At 43.4% G+C, this 14,057-nt stretch overlaps 1 protein-coding gene across 6 annotated transcripts in view; it reads right to left on the minus strand.

The window, feature by feature from the left end:
• fhod1 (formin homology 2 domain containing 1) overlaps positions 1-14,057 on the minus strand; it is a 591,964-nt gene that overhangs the window by 35,397 nt on the left and 542,510 nt on the right. For all 6 annotated transcript variants that reach the window (XM_072518387.1, XM_072518386.1, XM_072518390.1 and 3 more), the window contains 5 exons: positions 9,226-9,381; positions 6,917-7,099; positions 5,712-5,831; positions 5,458-5,619; positions 3,415-3,605 (listed from right to left, as the gene is read on the minus strand). In XM_072518387.1, the coding sequence (XP_072374488.1) occupies positions 3,415-3,605; positions 5,458-5,619; positions 5,712-5,831; positions 6,917-7,099; positions 9,226-9,381 (812 nt within the window). The remainder of the gene's footprint in view (positions 1-3,414; positions 3,606-5,457; positions 5,620-5,711; positions 5,832-6,916; positions 7,100-9,225; positions 9,382-14,057) is intronic.

The following is a 14,057-nucleotide window of genomic DNA, read 5'->3' on the forward strand; positions in this document are numbered from 1 at the left end:
TTCAACAAAGATATTTCCATCGCTTTTCAACTTAGTCATTGTGATGATGGGCAAATGGGACCTCGTGAGCTGCAGGCAAAGTGGATTTTGCTTTCAGTAATTAAGGATAAACGTAGCAGCATTCCCAGGTCAAATTCCTCCACAAGAGTGCACCAAAGCACAAGGATACATCCTGTGCTGCTCTCTTCGACTGGTTTGAAAGTACTGCTGATTAGGTGGAGCGTGTGTGTCAGGGCCAAGAACCTTTACTGACAGACAATGGCTCAACAACATGCTCTCAATACACTGCTCCAACCTCGAGACAATCTGGTGTTTCCCCTTTACCCACACCAGCCATCTATGGGGACTTTGAGTGAAGTTGTGAATTTAGTGCCAATTGTACCAAAATTAGTGCCCGAGGGGGTCAATCAGTCTAGGAGGAGGGCTGAGCCTATTCAGGTTCCATGAACTGAGGGACTCTTACAAACCGCAGAGGGAGATGTTTTTCATCCTGTGAGACTGGTCTGGATTTTAGCCATCTATACATTGAAACCCCCTCCCACCAAAAGTTTAAAACTTACTCTTCGTCGTGGAGGAATTGATTCCTCAAACAATTCTACCTCCTTCCTGCAATTTTGGTTTCTTATTCTGCCATGGTTTACCTCACGGCTGACAGAGTGGGCACAGAATGATCACAAGTGGTCTCTGGAACTGACCACTCGGAGGCACCAGGGAGCCTCCAGAGATGACTGGGAGGCAATGAAACCTCTTAGTTAGCTAATCTCAGGACTCGAGAAAACCAGGCCCATTTCCGCCTGTCCCCACCCCACAGCACGGATTGTTAGTGCAGTAATGTTCAATACGAATACATGATTCGTAAAAAGGTATTCTGCTGCCCCAAAGATGAATTGCAGAGATGCAAATAATGCGATGGAACCTCTTTCAAGATGGAGTGTGAAAAAGATGGCTTTAGAGCAAGTTTTCTGTTGAGCCTGGAATGTTCTGATGAATTTGTTGAATGGACACTGTCCTGAAACGTCTGGTTTAGCACAGGGCGAAAGAGCTGGCTTTTAAAGCAGACCAAGGCAGGCCAGCAGCACGGTTCGATTCCCGTACCAGCCTCCCCAAACAGGCACCGGAATGTGGCGACTAGGGGCTTTTCACAGTAACTTCATTTGAAGCCTATTTGTGACAATAAGCAAATTTCATTTCATTTCATTTACTTCCCTGGAACCTTATTGTGCTTGATATTTTCTTTCTTTTTATTCAATCGCAGGATGAGAGTTTCGCTATCAAGACCAGCATTTATTGCCCATACTTAATTACCCTCAAGAAGGTGATGGGGAGCCGCCTTCTTGAATACAACAGAGTGGCCTTCTAGTCCATTAGAGAGGACATTTAAAGGGTCAATCACATAGCTAAGATTCTTGGTTCACAGCCCGACCAGGCATGGATGGTGCCTTTTCTTCCTCATGAATAAGGTGTTTTTTCACGATAATTCAGTAGGTTCAAGGTGCACCATTTCTGGGTCTAGTGTTTTTGTTTTAGATATTTGAATTAATTGAATTTCATAGCTGCCATAGTGGGATTTGAACTCTAGTCTCCAGATCATTAGTCCAGGCCTCTGGAATACTAATCCAGCAACATTACCACTTTGCGAATGTAGCCCCACACATCCACCCATATTCTCCACTCCTCTCCTGATTACGTTGATTCTTTGCTGGGCTAGTTTCACAGTGCTGGTTGTCTTCCAATGGTTCACTTACATTACAATTCTCTACAGGGAGTATCAGTGGGCTGTTCAACCTTGGAATCATCACAGCTACAGTTCCAGTTTAAATTGCTGACCATTAATCAAGGGCGTGAACTGTGGCTGATTCTCTTTTCCCAACCAAGTGATGCTTTATTAATTTTAGTGTCTGAATACCACTCAGACCAGGATCAGCTGACTGTGTACATTAGGAGTGTCTGCTCTGCATGGTGCAGTTACTCACCTGTGGTTGATATTTGTTGCTAAATGATTAGAAGGGAACATATCAGGGCCTGCGGTACAGTTCCTGATCCACGTTCAATACAATAGAAGACAGCAGCAGGTTTTTCTCTGCTTTCTATAACTGTTGTACAGAGAGATAGGCAGCGTGAGAGAGGCAGAGCGACAGAATGAGAATGTGAGAAAGTGAGAGCGCGAGTGTGAACGTGCGAGTGTGAGCATGTGAGTGTGAGGGCGCGAGTGTGTGACCGTGAGAATAAGAGAGTCAGAGAGAGAGAGAGAGAGAGTGAGAGAGAGACAAACAGAAGCTGGATTTGCCAGCTCTGCTGGAGCGGATGCGGCAAAAATATTAAATTCTCTGTTGCCTTTGTTAACATACTCAAACCAAAATCAGGCACTTTTCCCACACACAAGGTAGTAGAAATGTAGAACCATCTGCCCTGGAAAATGTGGATCCTGGGTCAATTGGAATTTGTAAGACTGAGTTGAATAGACTTTGTTTTAAAGAGGTAAGGGCATTAACAGATATGGAGCAAAGATGGGTTAATAGAGATTAAATCAAGCATACATAGAAACACAGAAGCAGGAGGAGGCCATTTGACCCTGCTCCACCATTCATTACGATCATGGCTGATCATCAAGTGCAATAACCTGATCGAGCCTTCCCCCTCCCCAGATCCCTTGATCTCTTTAACCCCAAGAGCTATATCTAATTCCTTCTTGAAATTTCACAACGTTTTGTCCTCAACTACGTTTTGTGGTAGTGAATTCCACAGATTCATCACTCTCTGGTGAAGACATTTCTCCCTACCTTAGTCCTAAAAGATTTACCCCTTATCCTCAAACTATGACCCCTAGTTCTGGATTCTCCTACCATCGGGAATATTCTTTCCTACCATTGGGAATATTCGTTCTGAATCTATCCTGTTAGAATTTTAATAAGTTTCTATGAGATCCCCTCTCACTCTTCTAAACTCCAATGAATATAATCCTAACGGATTATATGACCGTCCCACCATCTCAGAAATCAGCCTGGTAAACCTTCACTGCACTCCCTCCACAGCAAGAACATCCTTCCTCACACCAAAACTGCGCACAATACTCCAGGTGTGGCCTCACCAATTCCCTATACTATTGCAGTAAAACATCCCTATTCCTATACTTGCGATGTGTTATGATTTAATTGAGGTGCAGAACCGAGGAGCTGAATGACCTACTCCTAATGTTTCTAGGCTGTTCTGATGTTGATTGTAGCAGGAGGAAAGAAAACTGGCCAAAACAGAAGCAACTCGTGGATAAACACTTGGATGCCAGTTCATTCAAGGGCTAGTGGGTATATTTATAGAATGTGTTTTCATTTTCAACAGGATTCGCACCAATGTACTTTTTTTGTTAAATCCTAGAACTCCAGGCAAGCAGACAGAACCTCCAGAATGATGTCTGACCTGTTTATAATTCTACGATGTACCACTTTGAGGATTATGATCCTTTCTGTGCTGTCCTTCAGAAATTCTGTCATTTTGTTTTTTAGAACGGGTTTTGTTTCGTGCTTCGCTATGACCTTCAGATAGTCCCACGAGGATTTGCATTTTCTCTCCAGCTGAACAAGGCTTTCTGCCAATTGATCGAAGTCAACCTGTAAACACAGACAAGCGGATGTATGATGAGAACAGCCTTGGAACAGTTTCCCATCACAAATGATACCAAAGCATTTAAAAGCAGGAAGGAAACATTATGGCAGCACCAGTAATGAATTGTAGCAGCTACCGTCAAACGTGGCCCATTGGCCAGAAGAATTTTCCATTAGATTTATTACATTGTCAGTGTAAACAGAGAAAGCTTTTTAAATCAGTTTGCTCCTGGCACTTGTAAAGGCCCAATATATAGAGAGCCCAATTTATCACTGATGCACGATCAATAACTCCAGTAGCGAGATTGGAGACAATTGAAGGCTTTAATACGCTAGATGTTTCCCCCAGCAGCCCAGGTACAGAAGAAAGCTGCTGGTGCGGCACAGGCTCTTATACCCTGCCTTGCAAGGGCGGAGCTAACATACAAGCTTAACCAATGGGAACAAGTACATTCTCCACCAATGGTATTCCGGCATTACCAGGTACCGTAATCCTTCTAACACAGACTACCACATTCACTAATTTCATTTTCTATGAATAACGTGGAAACATGGGCAGCACGGTGGCACAGTGGGTTAGCCCTGCAGCCTCATGGCACGAGGTCCCAGGTTCGATCCCAGCTCTGGGTCACTATCCGTGTTGAGTTTGCACATTCTCCCCGTGTTTGCGTGGGTTTCGCCCCCACAACCCAAAGATGTGCAGGCTAGGTGGATTGGCCATGCTAAATTGCCCCTTATTGGAAAAATAAATTGGGTACTCTAAATTTTTTTTAAAAATAACGTGGAAACATAAATTTTACTTTCTAATAGGACTGTATTCTTGCTGTTTTTGAGCTACAACAACACAGACCCTTTTTTGCTGATCTGCTAAAAAATTTTTAAAACCTTTACGAAATCTTGGACAATAGCTAGCGACTTGCATTAAACTGCATTTTAACATCTGCTCACAGATCTCGAGACAGGAGGGTAATTTCGCTGTAGCTCAGCCATTTTGCTGCTTTAATTCTTCATTATTGCCTTGTCAGGTGCACAGGGATAGTAGGGAACATACCACGTGCCTGCAAGGCCAACTGCAGTGGGCATCACTGATGTGCTGAAAATTGTAACACTGGAACTTGCATCAGCTGCTGTGCAATGACAACACCAACTTGCATTTACATGGCACTCTCATCACATACCACAATGCCCCAAGATGCTTCCAAAGGAGCATCATCAGACAATAATGGACATTGAGACAAAGCAGGAGATATTAGGTGACCAGCTGCTTTGTCAAAGAGCTGTCATTAATATTGTCTTAAAAGAGGGGAGAAGGGCACAGATTGGACATAGAATTCCATGGCCCGGATTTTCCGGTTCCAGTCCTTGTCGCCTGTTTTCTGGTGGCGGAGGTTCATGGTGCCTTGCATATCTCACCTGGACAGCCGCAGGGGAACCTGCCACATGGAGGGGGGGCGGGGGGGGGGGGGGGGGGGGGGGGGGGGGGTCACCTTCGGCAGGACCAGAAGGGCTGCTGGTGGGAAGGGCTGGAAAATTCTGCTTCATGTTTATGATCAAGTTGGCTGAAGGGCACGGTCACCAATGTTAGGGTAAAGGAGATGGGGCTACACAAAAGGTTATGACCACAAGGCGAGGTTGACTGTAAACCAGCTACCATATTGGTGCAGTAGTGGATGTGCTTCTAGGGTGCGGTGAAGCTATTGATGGAGTAGTGTAGCAGAAACCTCACAATGTACCTAACCTGTATGAATCATTTTCTTGGAATACCTGATGCTACTGGGTACACAAAGAGGAAAATAGCACATTTCTCAATATGGCCATGATCCCACACCGGAATGATGTATACCTTCCTGGTACTTACTTTAGCAGACCTGGTGATTGCTGCAATTTCTGAATACACATCTGTCGTCTCTGGGAAGTTCTCCACCACAAGATTACATGTATGATACAGCAAAGACTGCCTCTGAATGGTATCTTTTACCTCTGACACTTTCTCCAGGTAACTCAGTTCAAATCCTTTGGCCTAGGGGAAAGCAATTGATGTAAACATCAATTTGGGAGCTTGAGAGTTTCAAATAGCAATTCCATCACCATGAAACAAGAATGCTTTCTTACACTAGAATTGTTCAGAAAATTCCCAATCGCAAGTAGAGTTGCCAAAAGGGATTTAAAGGTTTTATTCTTTGCAAGCTGTTCCATTCCGAGCTTCAGGTCAAACAGTGGTTCTGCAATTTCCTACAACAAAAATGTAAAACTTTGATTTCAGAAGTTTACATGTGAAGCTTCTTGAGAGTTAATTTTGAAGCGACTTAGTCAGTTAAGTATTAAGCAGGTAATCAGATACATTTAAATGATTTAGCATATGGATAGATTCACAATCTTGTTGAATTATAGTACTCTACTAAAAGCATAAGGCTGCCAGCAATGAACTTCAAAGTTGCAGATCCAATTGGCAGATCAAAGATCATCATATTCTATAATGAACTGTGGAAACTCTGAGGATTGCTAAATAGCACATGCATGTCAATTCAAATATTTAAATGTTCCTCGTAAACAGCAAATACTGATTACAATATTAGCTTTCAAACATCTAAGATTACACAAGTTGCCCATTATCTGTCTAATTGTCTGGAAGAACATACCGAGATTTGGATCCTTGACAACTGTTAATATGAGGAAATTGAATTGCATTATATTCTGCGCTGTGTTTTTGTATACAAAATATATTTTTAATTACATATAATATTTAATATTTATGTAACTATATATATATTTATATATTCATTTCATTGGGGAAGACTAGAAATAAATTTATATTACGTACAGTGGTTAGCACTGCTGCCTCACTGCGCCAGGAACCTGGGTTTAATTCCGGCCTCGGGTGACTGTCTGTGTGGTGTTTGTATGTTTTCCCCGTGTTTGCATGGGTTTCCTCCAGGTGCTCCAGTTTCCACCCACAGTCTCAACGATGTGTGGGTTAGGTGAATTGGCCATGCTAAAAGTGTCCCTTAGTGTCCAGGGTTAGGTTACGGTTATAGGGAGGGACGGATAGGGGTCTGGACATAGGTAGAGTGCCCCTTCAAAGAGTTGGTGCAAACTTGATGGGTTGAATGGCCTCCTTCTGCACTGTAGGGATTATATGAAAATATATATTTATTTATCGTCTTCCCCAATGAAATGGATTTCAATTGTACGCATTGCACAAAACCTAGTTCTCTTTATGGAAAATCCAGTTAGGTCATGTCTTTTAGATTATATTTATCTAAAAAGCTGCACCATTCCTTTGTAATCTACCACGGAGACTCTATGACAATTCCCACCTTTTCCATCAGTTCGTAATCCAGTTTGAAGGCCCAGAGCTGCAGCCTGGCTGCAATCCCATTGATCGAGGACAAGGTTAAAAGGAACTGCTCAGCTGTTCCTAGTGGCACATCAGGATTTGCCAGCTGAGCTTCTTGGATCTTCTGCTTCTCCTCTTCTGTTGGGATCATGGTCAAGATTTTCTGTTGAAAAATAGAAGGGGAAGGTGATGGCAGGGTTACCCAGTGGAAATTACAAACAGCGCAGTCATTTGACATGTTGACCAAAAGCTCACCATTAAACTAGTCTGAAAACATCACCCTTCAATTGCTTGGTTTGCTTTTGAATATATTAATTTAAATGCAGGCTCTCCGGTTTGAAAAACCTTGAAGTGTCATCATGGGGAGCCCAGTTAGTTCAGTTGGCTGGAAGCTAGCGTGGGGGTCAGCTTAATACCAATAGCATGGGACTTAATCCCCATTCTGGCTGAGCTGACTTCAGGCTTGCCCCTTTGTGCTACTCCTACCCCTAGTAAAACAAAATCATGGCATGTAGCAGTGATTTGGTGAATATTCACCAAAGGCCTGCCCTCCTTTTATCTTCAAAATGAACCCTTATCAATTTTAAACAGATTTTTTCCAAAAACAAAAATGTTATATGAACTGAAATTGACTGAAATTGTTAGGTAAGATATGGAGCAAAGAAGGGTAAGTGGAATTAGGAGACAGATGAGCCATGATCTGCAGAACAGATTCGAGGGACTGAAAGTCCTGTTCATGATCCTAAATGATTGATACAATCCTGGTTAAATACAATGATGTATCATGTTCTTATTAAACCACAATCATAGAATACATTCAGAATGAATTGACAACAGAAGTAACCAAGAGTGCCCAATGGCTCACAGTTGGAGCACCAGGAAAATTGAAGATTATTTTCACAGTGAGTTGATTTACCATCTGATGATACTGTACTTTTACAAGAGTGCTTGGGGTAGCTAACACATCATGTCCTTACTGTTGATGTCACACTCTATCGTAAATTACATGATCTGTGACAACCCAAACATTTTTGGCCACAAGAGCTACCATGTAAAGCTAAACACGTGGAAACAGATCACCTCACTTTTAGCAATGAGATTTGTGGACCCCCAGTTTGCAACCAACCCGGCAGTACAAACAAAAAATAAGCAGCGAAGAATAACACCTGGAGATGACCAGCTATTCTACTGATGATAAGAATAGACAAGTATCTACAGATAATCAAGGTACGAGGCTCCTCACTGAACATTTGGGCTCAATCAGATTACAATGGGTCTTTAATAGATGTACCACCCTTCCCCTTCAAGATGTTGGAGGTTTTCAGGGAATTGAATCACCAAACCTCAGCTGGACTGGTTTGATATACTAGTATAGGAGTGACGATAACTACATTACAAACAACATTAATAGAATTTCATCTTTCTTGGGTTGAGGAGTTGACATACACCCGGCAGGAAGAGAATGATGTTGGTAGATTACATCCATGAGCGAAAATCTAATGCAAGACTCTATCCTTCAAAGATTCTGGAAGATAAAGAGACCAGGAGTCATGGAGGCTCCACTGGATCCGAGTATATTTCCAGAAGCCAGTGAGAGAGGAAGAACAAGGAAACGACTGACCAATCCAATTAGTCCTTTCTGCCTGGAATGGTAAATAATATTGGAGGATTGGGGTGCGGAATTTGCAAGGGAAAATTCCTGTTTTGCACAAAGCATTGGAGAACCACTGGACTACATCCATTATCTTTTAATCGGGGGAATATTACTCGACTTAGCAGATTTGGATGTAGTTTTATAATATAAATCAGCAGTGAAATTAGATTTAATTTTTAAAAAATAAATAATTTCTGGCTGAATTTCACGCCAGCACACCATATTCAGTAACATTTATTATATTTTTAAAAACAACACTTTTGTTTTCCATGTAATGCCATCAGCCTAATAACTGCCACAATGAATGTGCTGGAATTTCCAAGACAACGTAGACATTTGTTATAGAAACACCAGTAAAACTGGTGCAAACATCTTTTCGTTAGAGAGGCAGCTCAGGGCGGCGCGGTGGTGGAGTGGTTAGCACTGCTGCCTCATGCCCCAAACCCACGCAGACACGGGGAGAGTGTGCAAACTCCACACAGTCACCCGAGGTCGGAATCGAACCCTGGTGCTGTGATGCAGCAGTGCTAACCACTGTGCCTCTATTGCAAACGTACGTTCCCATTCTTGTTGTTTTTCTAAATTCTTGTCCGCACACTAACCTGAGCCCGCAGTTTCAATTTTGGATCTCTTACCTCAATGCCTTCCTTGTTGATTGCATATTCATCAAAGTTAAGAATGGCATTTTTGATGATATGTACTGGAGGCAATACTGTAAGTCCAATGTTGATCGCATTACTCCTCTTTGGGTCCAGCACGATTAATCCTAGTCTCTTGGCATCTCCTCCTTTCTAGAAGTTAAATTAAGAACATGGTTTTGAAGGTAAATTGTTCCATTTAAAATATATTTGAAGCACAATTTGATGCTGTAGTGTTAGGCCACCCTTTAGACTTGCAGCTGAAAAATGGATCAACCATTTGTATCTACATTCACCATCCATATCCATCCATTGATGAATAGATTCAGACGGAAAACAATTATAAGCGGCATTGTGGAGAGGAAGCAAGTGTGTTCTCATCTCTCAACTCCCTGCATTTCAGTTTCCTTTTATTGGGTTTGAGGGAGAATACGGCTATGGAATAATTCATTGGTATAATTGGGAAATCCCTCAAATTTCCACATGCGAGTCTACCGCTGCTGAAAACAGATCACAAATTACCTAAATGTCTATAAGACACTTCGGCATTTTCCAGGAACTATAAGTAAATAATGAAAATTTTGCAGATTGCCCATGTAACATTATTTTGCTGCTCATCCAAGTACAGAATGGCAGATAAGTCAGAACCAACAACCACCATTCTTCAGAAATAACAGATAACTATGGAATCTCCAAATATCCTACAAGGCTCGACGACTTTGATTACATGGATCATAACATAATTATTCCTTCAGGTGTTGAACAATGTTTCCATATGTCCGTTAACCATTGTACATTCCATAAAAATCATAAAGAGTATTCTGCCCAGAAACAGGTGATGATTGGCTCCTGCCTGAGTGGGATAATTTTCAGAGAGCAAGGGGAATGTCAGTTGGAGATCTGGATGATGCGAGGCAAGGACCTCCTCTACCTCCCTCTCCCTTGTGTTTTCTCCAAAGATTCTGGAAAGCTGCTGTATTTCTGAAACTGCAGAGATCTGAATGAATCTACAATGAAAACCATTACAGACTGGGAAGCGGAAATCGCAAACTGAAAGCCTAAAGTGAAGGAAGGTGTCCTGGAAACAACCATTTGAAACAAAAACTCTTATCTTTAACTTTTACTTATTATTTTACCCCCTTGTCTCCCCTCTGTGTTTGTCTGTCTTGTGTGCGTATAGAGGGTGGGATGAGAATAGGCGGGGGTTAGGAATTGGATCATAGTTAACCTTTAATCTTTGCTACATATTCAATTATATTAATGGCTATTAATACATTTAATCGTGTTTAAATTCACAACATTTACAAAAGCAAAACTCCATTCACTTTTAGAGACACCAGAGATTTCTAACCACGAACAAGGATGGAAATGTTCAGTGTTTGTCTCAGGCTAACTTCTCACAATTCAAATTTCTCAGCAGCGAGGAGGTTATAAATAACAAAACCCAAAGCTGCAATGTTGGCCAGTGTGAATATCTTCTGCTGTTTGGTTTTGCTGGAACTATTAACAAATATTGCCTAAAATCTCCCGAACCTGTCAAAAGAGAACTGGGTTACAGGTTGACACGCACACTTTAGTTACTGCACTGCAATTAATTCTTCATTGTTTAAATCATTTCTTGTTTCAATTAGGGAAAGGTTTTTAAAGCCACAATCTGGAATGGAGATTTTTCTGATTGTGTTGTTTCAGACCCTTGGGAAACTTGAAATTCTATGATTTTTCTGTCCCAAGTATGTTCAAGGCAGCAATAAGATGTCATAATAATTATTCCCAGACTTTATAATTGTTTTAAATGTTTAACCAATGAATCTTTAATAGTGCCTGAAAGAATTAAAATGACCATATCAAAATAATAAATACATTTAAGTAATTTACAAATTCCCTAGATTCTAGAACCGTCCCAATGGATTAGAAGTTTGCAAAATGTTACACCACTATTCAAGAAAGGAGTAAGAGTGAAAACAGGGAACTCTAAGCAGTGTTACGCCACCCTGGATTAGTGCATGGTTAATTCCAGCCCCACTAGACCCGGAGTCGCAACAAAAGTGAAATTAATAGATATTTCTTAGAAAAACACCTGCTGCAGGATTCTCCATCGGCTGGATTCTCCGCTTCATCGGCAGCGCATCCACGCCCGCAGGTTTTCCGACGGCATGGGATGGCCCCAATGGGAAACCCCATTTACCGGCTGCCGGATTGGAGGATCCTGCTGCCGGTGGGATGCGCTGCGCCGGAAAACGAGGCTGGTGGGACGGAGAATCCCGCCTGTGAAGTCTTTGACCCTTAGCTGCCCATCTAAAATGTAACATTTAAACGACAGGTAGACTTGGCCGTTGTCGACAAGGGAAATGCACAGGTATTTGTCACTGGCACAGGTGTTGGGCACATTTGAAGGCCAAACATTTGGTTGGGTTGCAAAATTCTCCGTTCTCATTTGCAGTGGGTCGGCCACCAACGGGATTGGAGAATCCTACGCAAGGTGTCTCAAGGTTAATCACTGTTCCATGACAATAGGGAAATATGGATCAGTGACTCTCTCTCAGGCGAAGAAGTGCATGATCCCCATTTTGTATCTCCCCACAGTGGGATGGATGAAATTGCTGAGTCAGCAACTGAAGGATCAATGAACTTACAACTCTTATGATAGAGTACATTAGCATCCATGTATGATTTAGCACAGTGCTACCACTACACAGTTTAGTTTAGGCCGGTTTAACAGCTAGTTTGTGATGCAGAGAAAGGTCAACAGCGTGGGTTCAATTCCCGTACCGGCTGAGGTTATTCATGAAGGCCCCGCCTTCTCAACCTTGCCCCTTGCCTGAGATGTGGTGACTGACCCTCAGGTTAAATCACGACCAGTCAACTCTCCGCCTCAAAGGGGAAAACAGCATATGGTCATCTGGGACTATGACGCCTTTCTTACTTACTTTTACATAGTTTAGTGGTTTCAAACATTTACATACTGTGATGATAAGTAGATTGTCATCTGTATTATCATCTGTATGCAAATAATAATATATGTTTAACTGTTCTAGTTCCAGCATCTGACCACCAGGTGGTGAGAGTATGCAGACACAACCTGGACACATCATGGGCGGGATTCTCCACTCCCGCACCGAAGTGCACACGCCATCATGAACGCCGTTGAGGTTCACGACGGCGTGAAACGGCCTCTATCCCGACCGATTCAGGGCCCGATAATGGACTAGGAGCGGGGCCGCGTCATTTACACGCGCCAGGCCTTGTCGCCACGTAAAGGCGGCGCCGCACACATGACGCGGCCGGCGCCGCATAATTGACGTCACCCGCGCATGCGTGGTTGCCGTCCTCTCCGAGTCCGCCCCGCAAGATGTCAGACGGATCTTGCGGGGCTGCGGAAGAAAGGAGGTCCTCCTTCAGAGAGGACGGCCCGACGATCGGTGGGCACCAATCGCGGGCCAGACCCCATTTGAGGCCCCCCTGGTGCGGGATCCCCCCTCCCCCCCCCCCCCCGCAGGCCGCCCCCCCCCCCCAGCGTTCCCGCGCTGTTCCCGCCGGCAGCGACCAGGTGTGGACGGCGCCGGGGGGAACCCGCCGTTTTGGGCTGGCCGCTCAGCCCATCCGGGCCTGAGAATAGCAGGGGTGCCGGAGAATCGCCATTTTGGGTGTCTCGGGCGATTCTCCGGCCTGCGCCGCGTGGAACTTGACGGGGCCGATCTCGCCGCTTGGGAGAATCGCGGGAGGGCGTCGGACCGGCATCGTGGGAAAATTCGGCCACCCGGGCGATTCTCCCAACCGGCGCGGGAGTGGAGAATCCCGCCCCATGTGTTCTAGGAGAAAGTGTTAGTAAGGAGTTGTAGCAGTCGCATATTAGAGTAGCTCTGTAGCATCTGAGTGCAAGTTAGTGTTAGACCATTATTTCCAATTGTATTAATCTTAGCCATTTTAGTAATTTGTTAGTGTAATGTTAGTAATAAATATCTTTGTTTATAAAACAAAGTCTAATGTTCTTTGTTCAAACTATAATTTCAAGATTCAGCATCAGCCCAATCAAAGAACATTGCACATACCATAAGATAATGCAGTTTCTTTGCAACACAGTATATTAAGCACAGAATCAGTAATGTGATAAAGCAATTGCCATGTATCAGCCTTGGCTCAGTGATAAGACACATGGCTCTGAGTCAGAAGGTTATGAGCTCAAGTCAAGTCTAGAGAGTTAAGTGTGAGCCTGGATTATGTGCTTAAGTGCAGTTATGATGGGGAACTACAACGGTGAAGGTGCCATCTTTTGGACGATACATTAAATTGAGGCCTGCCTATTGTCTCTAGTCAACACAAAAGATCTCCGGGCACAATTTAAAGAGCAGCAGAAAAATCTCCAGTGTTCTGGCCAATATTGTTTCTTTAATCTGCATCACTGAAACAAATTATCCGTGACTTTCAGTGGTGGTATGTAGGCGAAGACATACACAAGATGGCCCTTGCTTTGGTCCTATACTTTTAGCCCTTTTCGCCCAGTTTCTGGGGGTATTTTTGTTTAAAGTCACACTGGATGGATGGTATAAGGTGCTCACCATAAGGGAAATGTCCAGAAGGACCAGGGCAAAGAAAATAGAACAAAGAAGTTCCATTGATGGAATCAGCGGCTTCTTGGGGGTCTTCGGTGGAGAAAACGACGGAGGCAGCTTCTGAGACTCCTGCCACTCTGCTAACGGCCGAGATGCTTACCGGCACCATGGCGGCGGAATTAGAGAAGCAATGGTGAGTTATGTTGGAGGATCTCGTAAGTTGATGGAAGATGGGCTGGTTTGCTGATGGGGACAACAGATTTTTCTTTGTTTTGTCTT

This window comes from Scyliorhinus torazame, chromosome 10 (genome assembly GCF_047496885.1).
Source record: "Scyliorhinus torazame isolate Kashiwa2021f chromosome 10, sScyTor2.1, whole genome shotgun sequence".
Taxonomy (NCBI): Eukaryota; Metazoa; Chordata; class Chondrichthyes; order Carcharhiniformes; family Scyliorhinidae; genus Scyliorhinus; species Scyliorhinus torazame.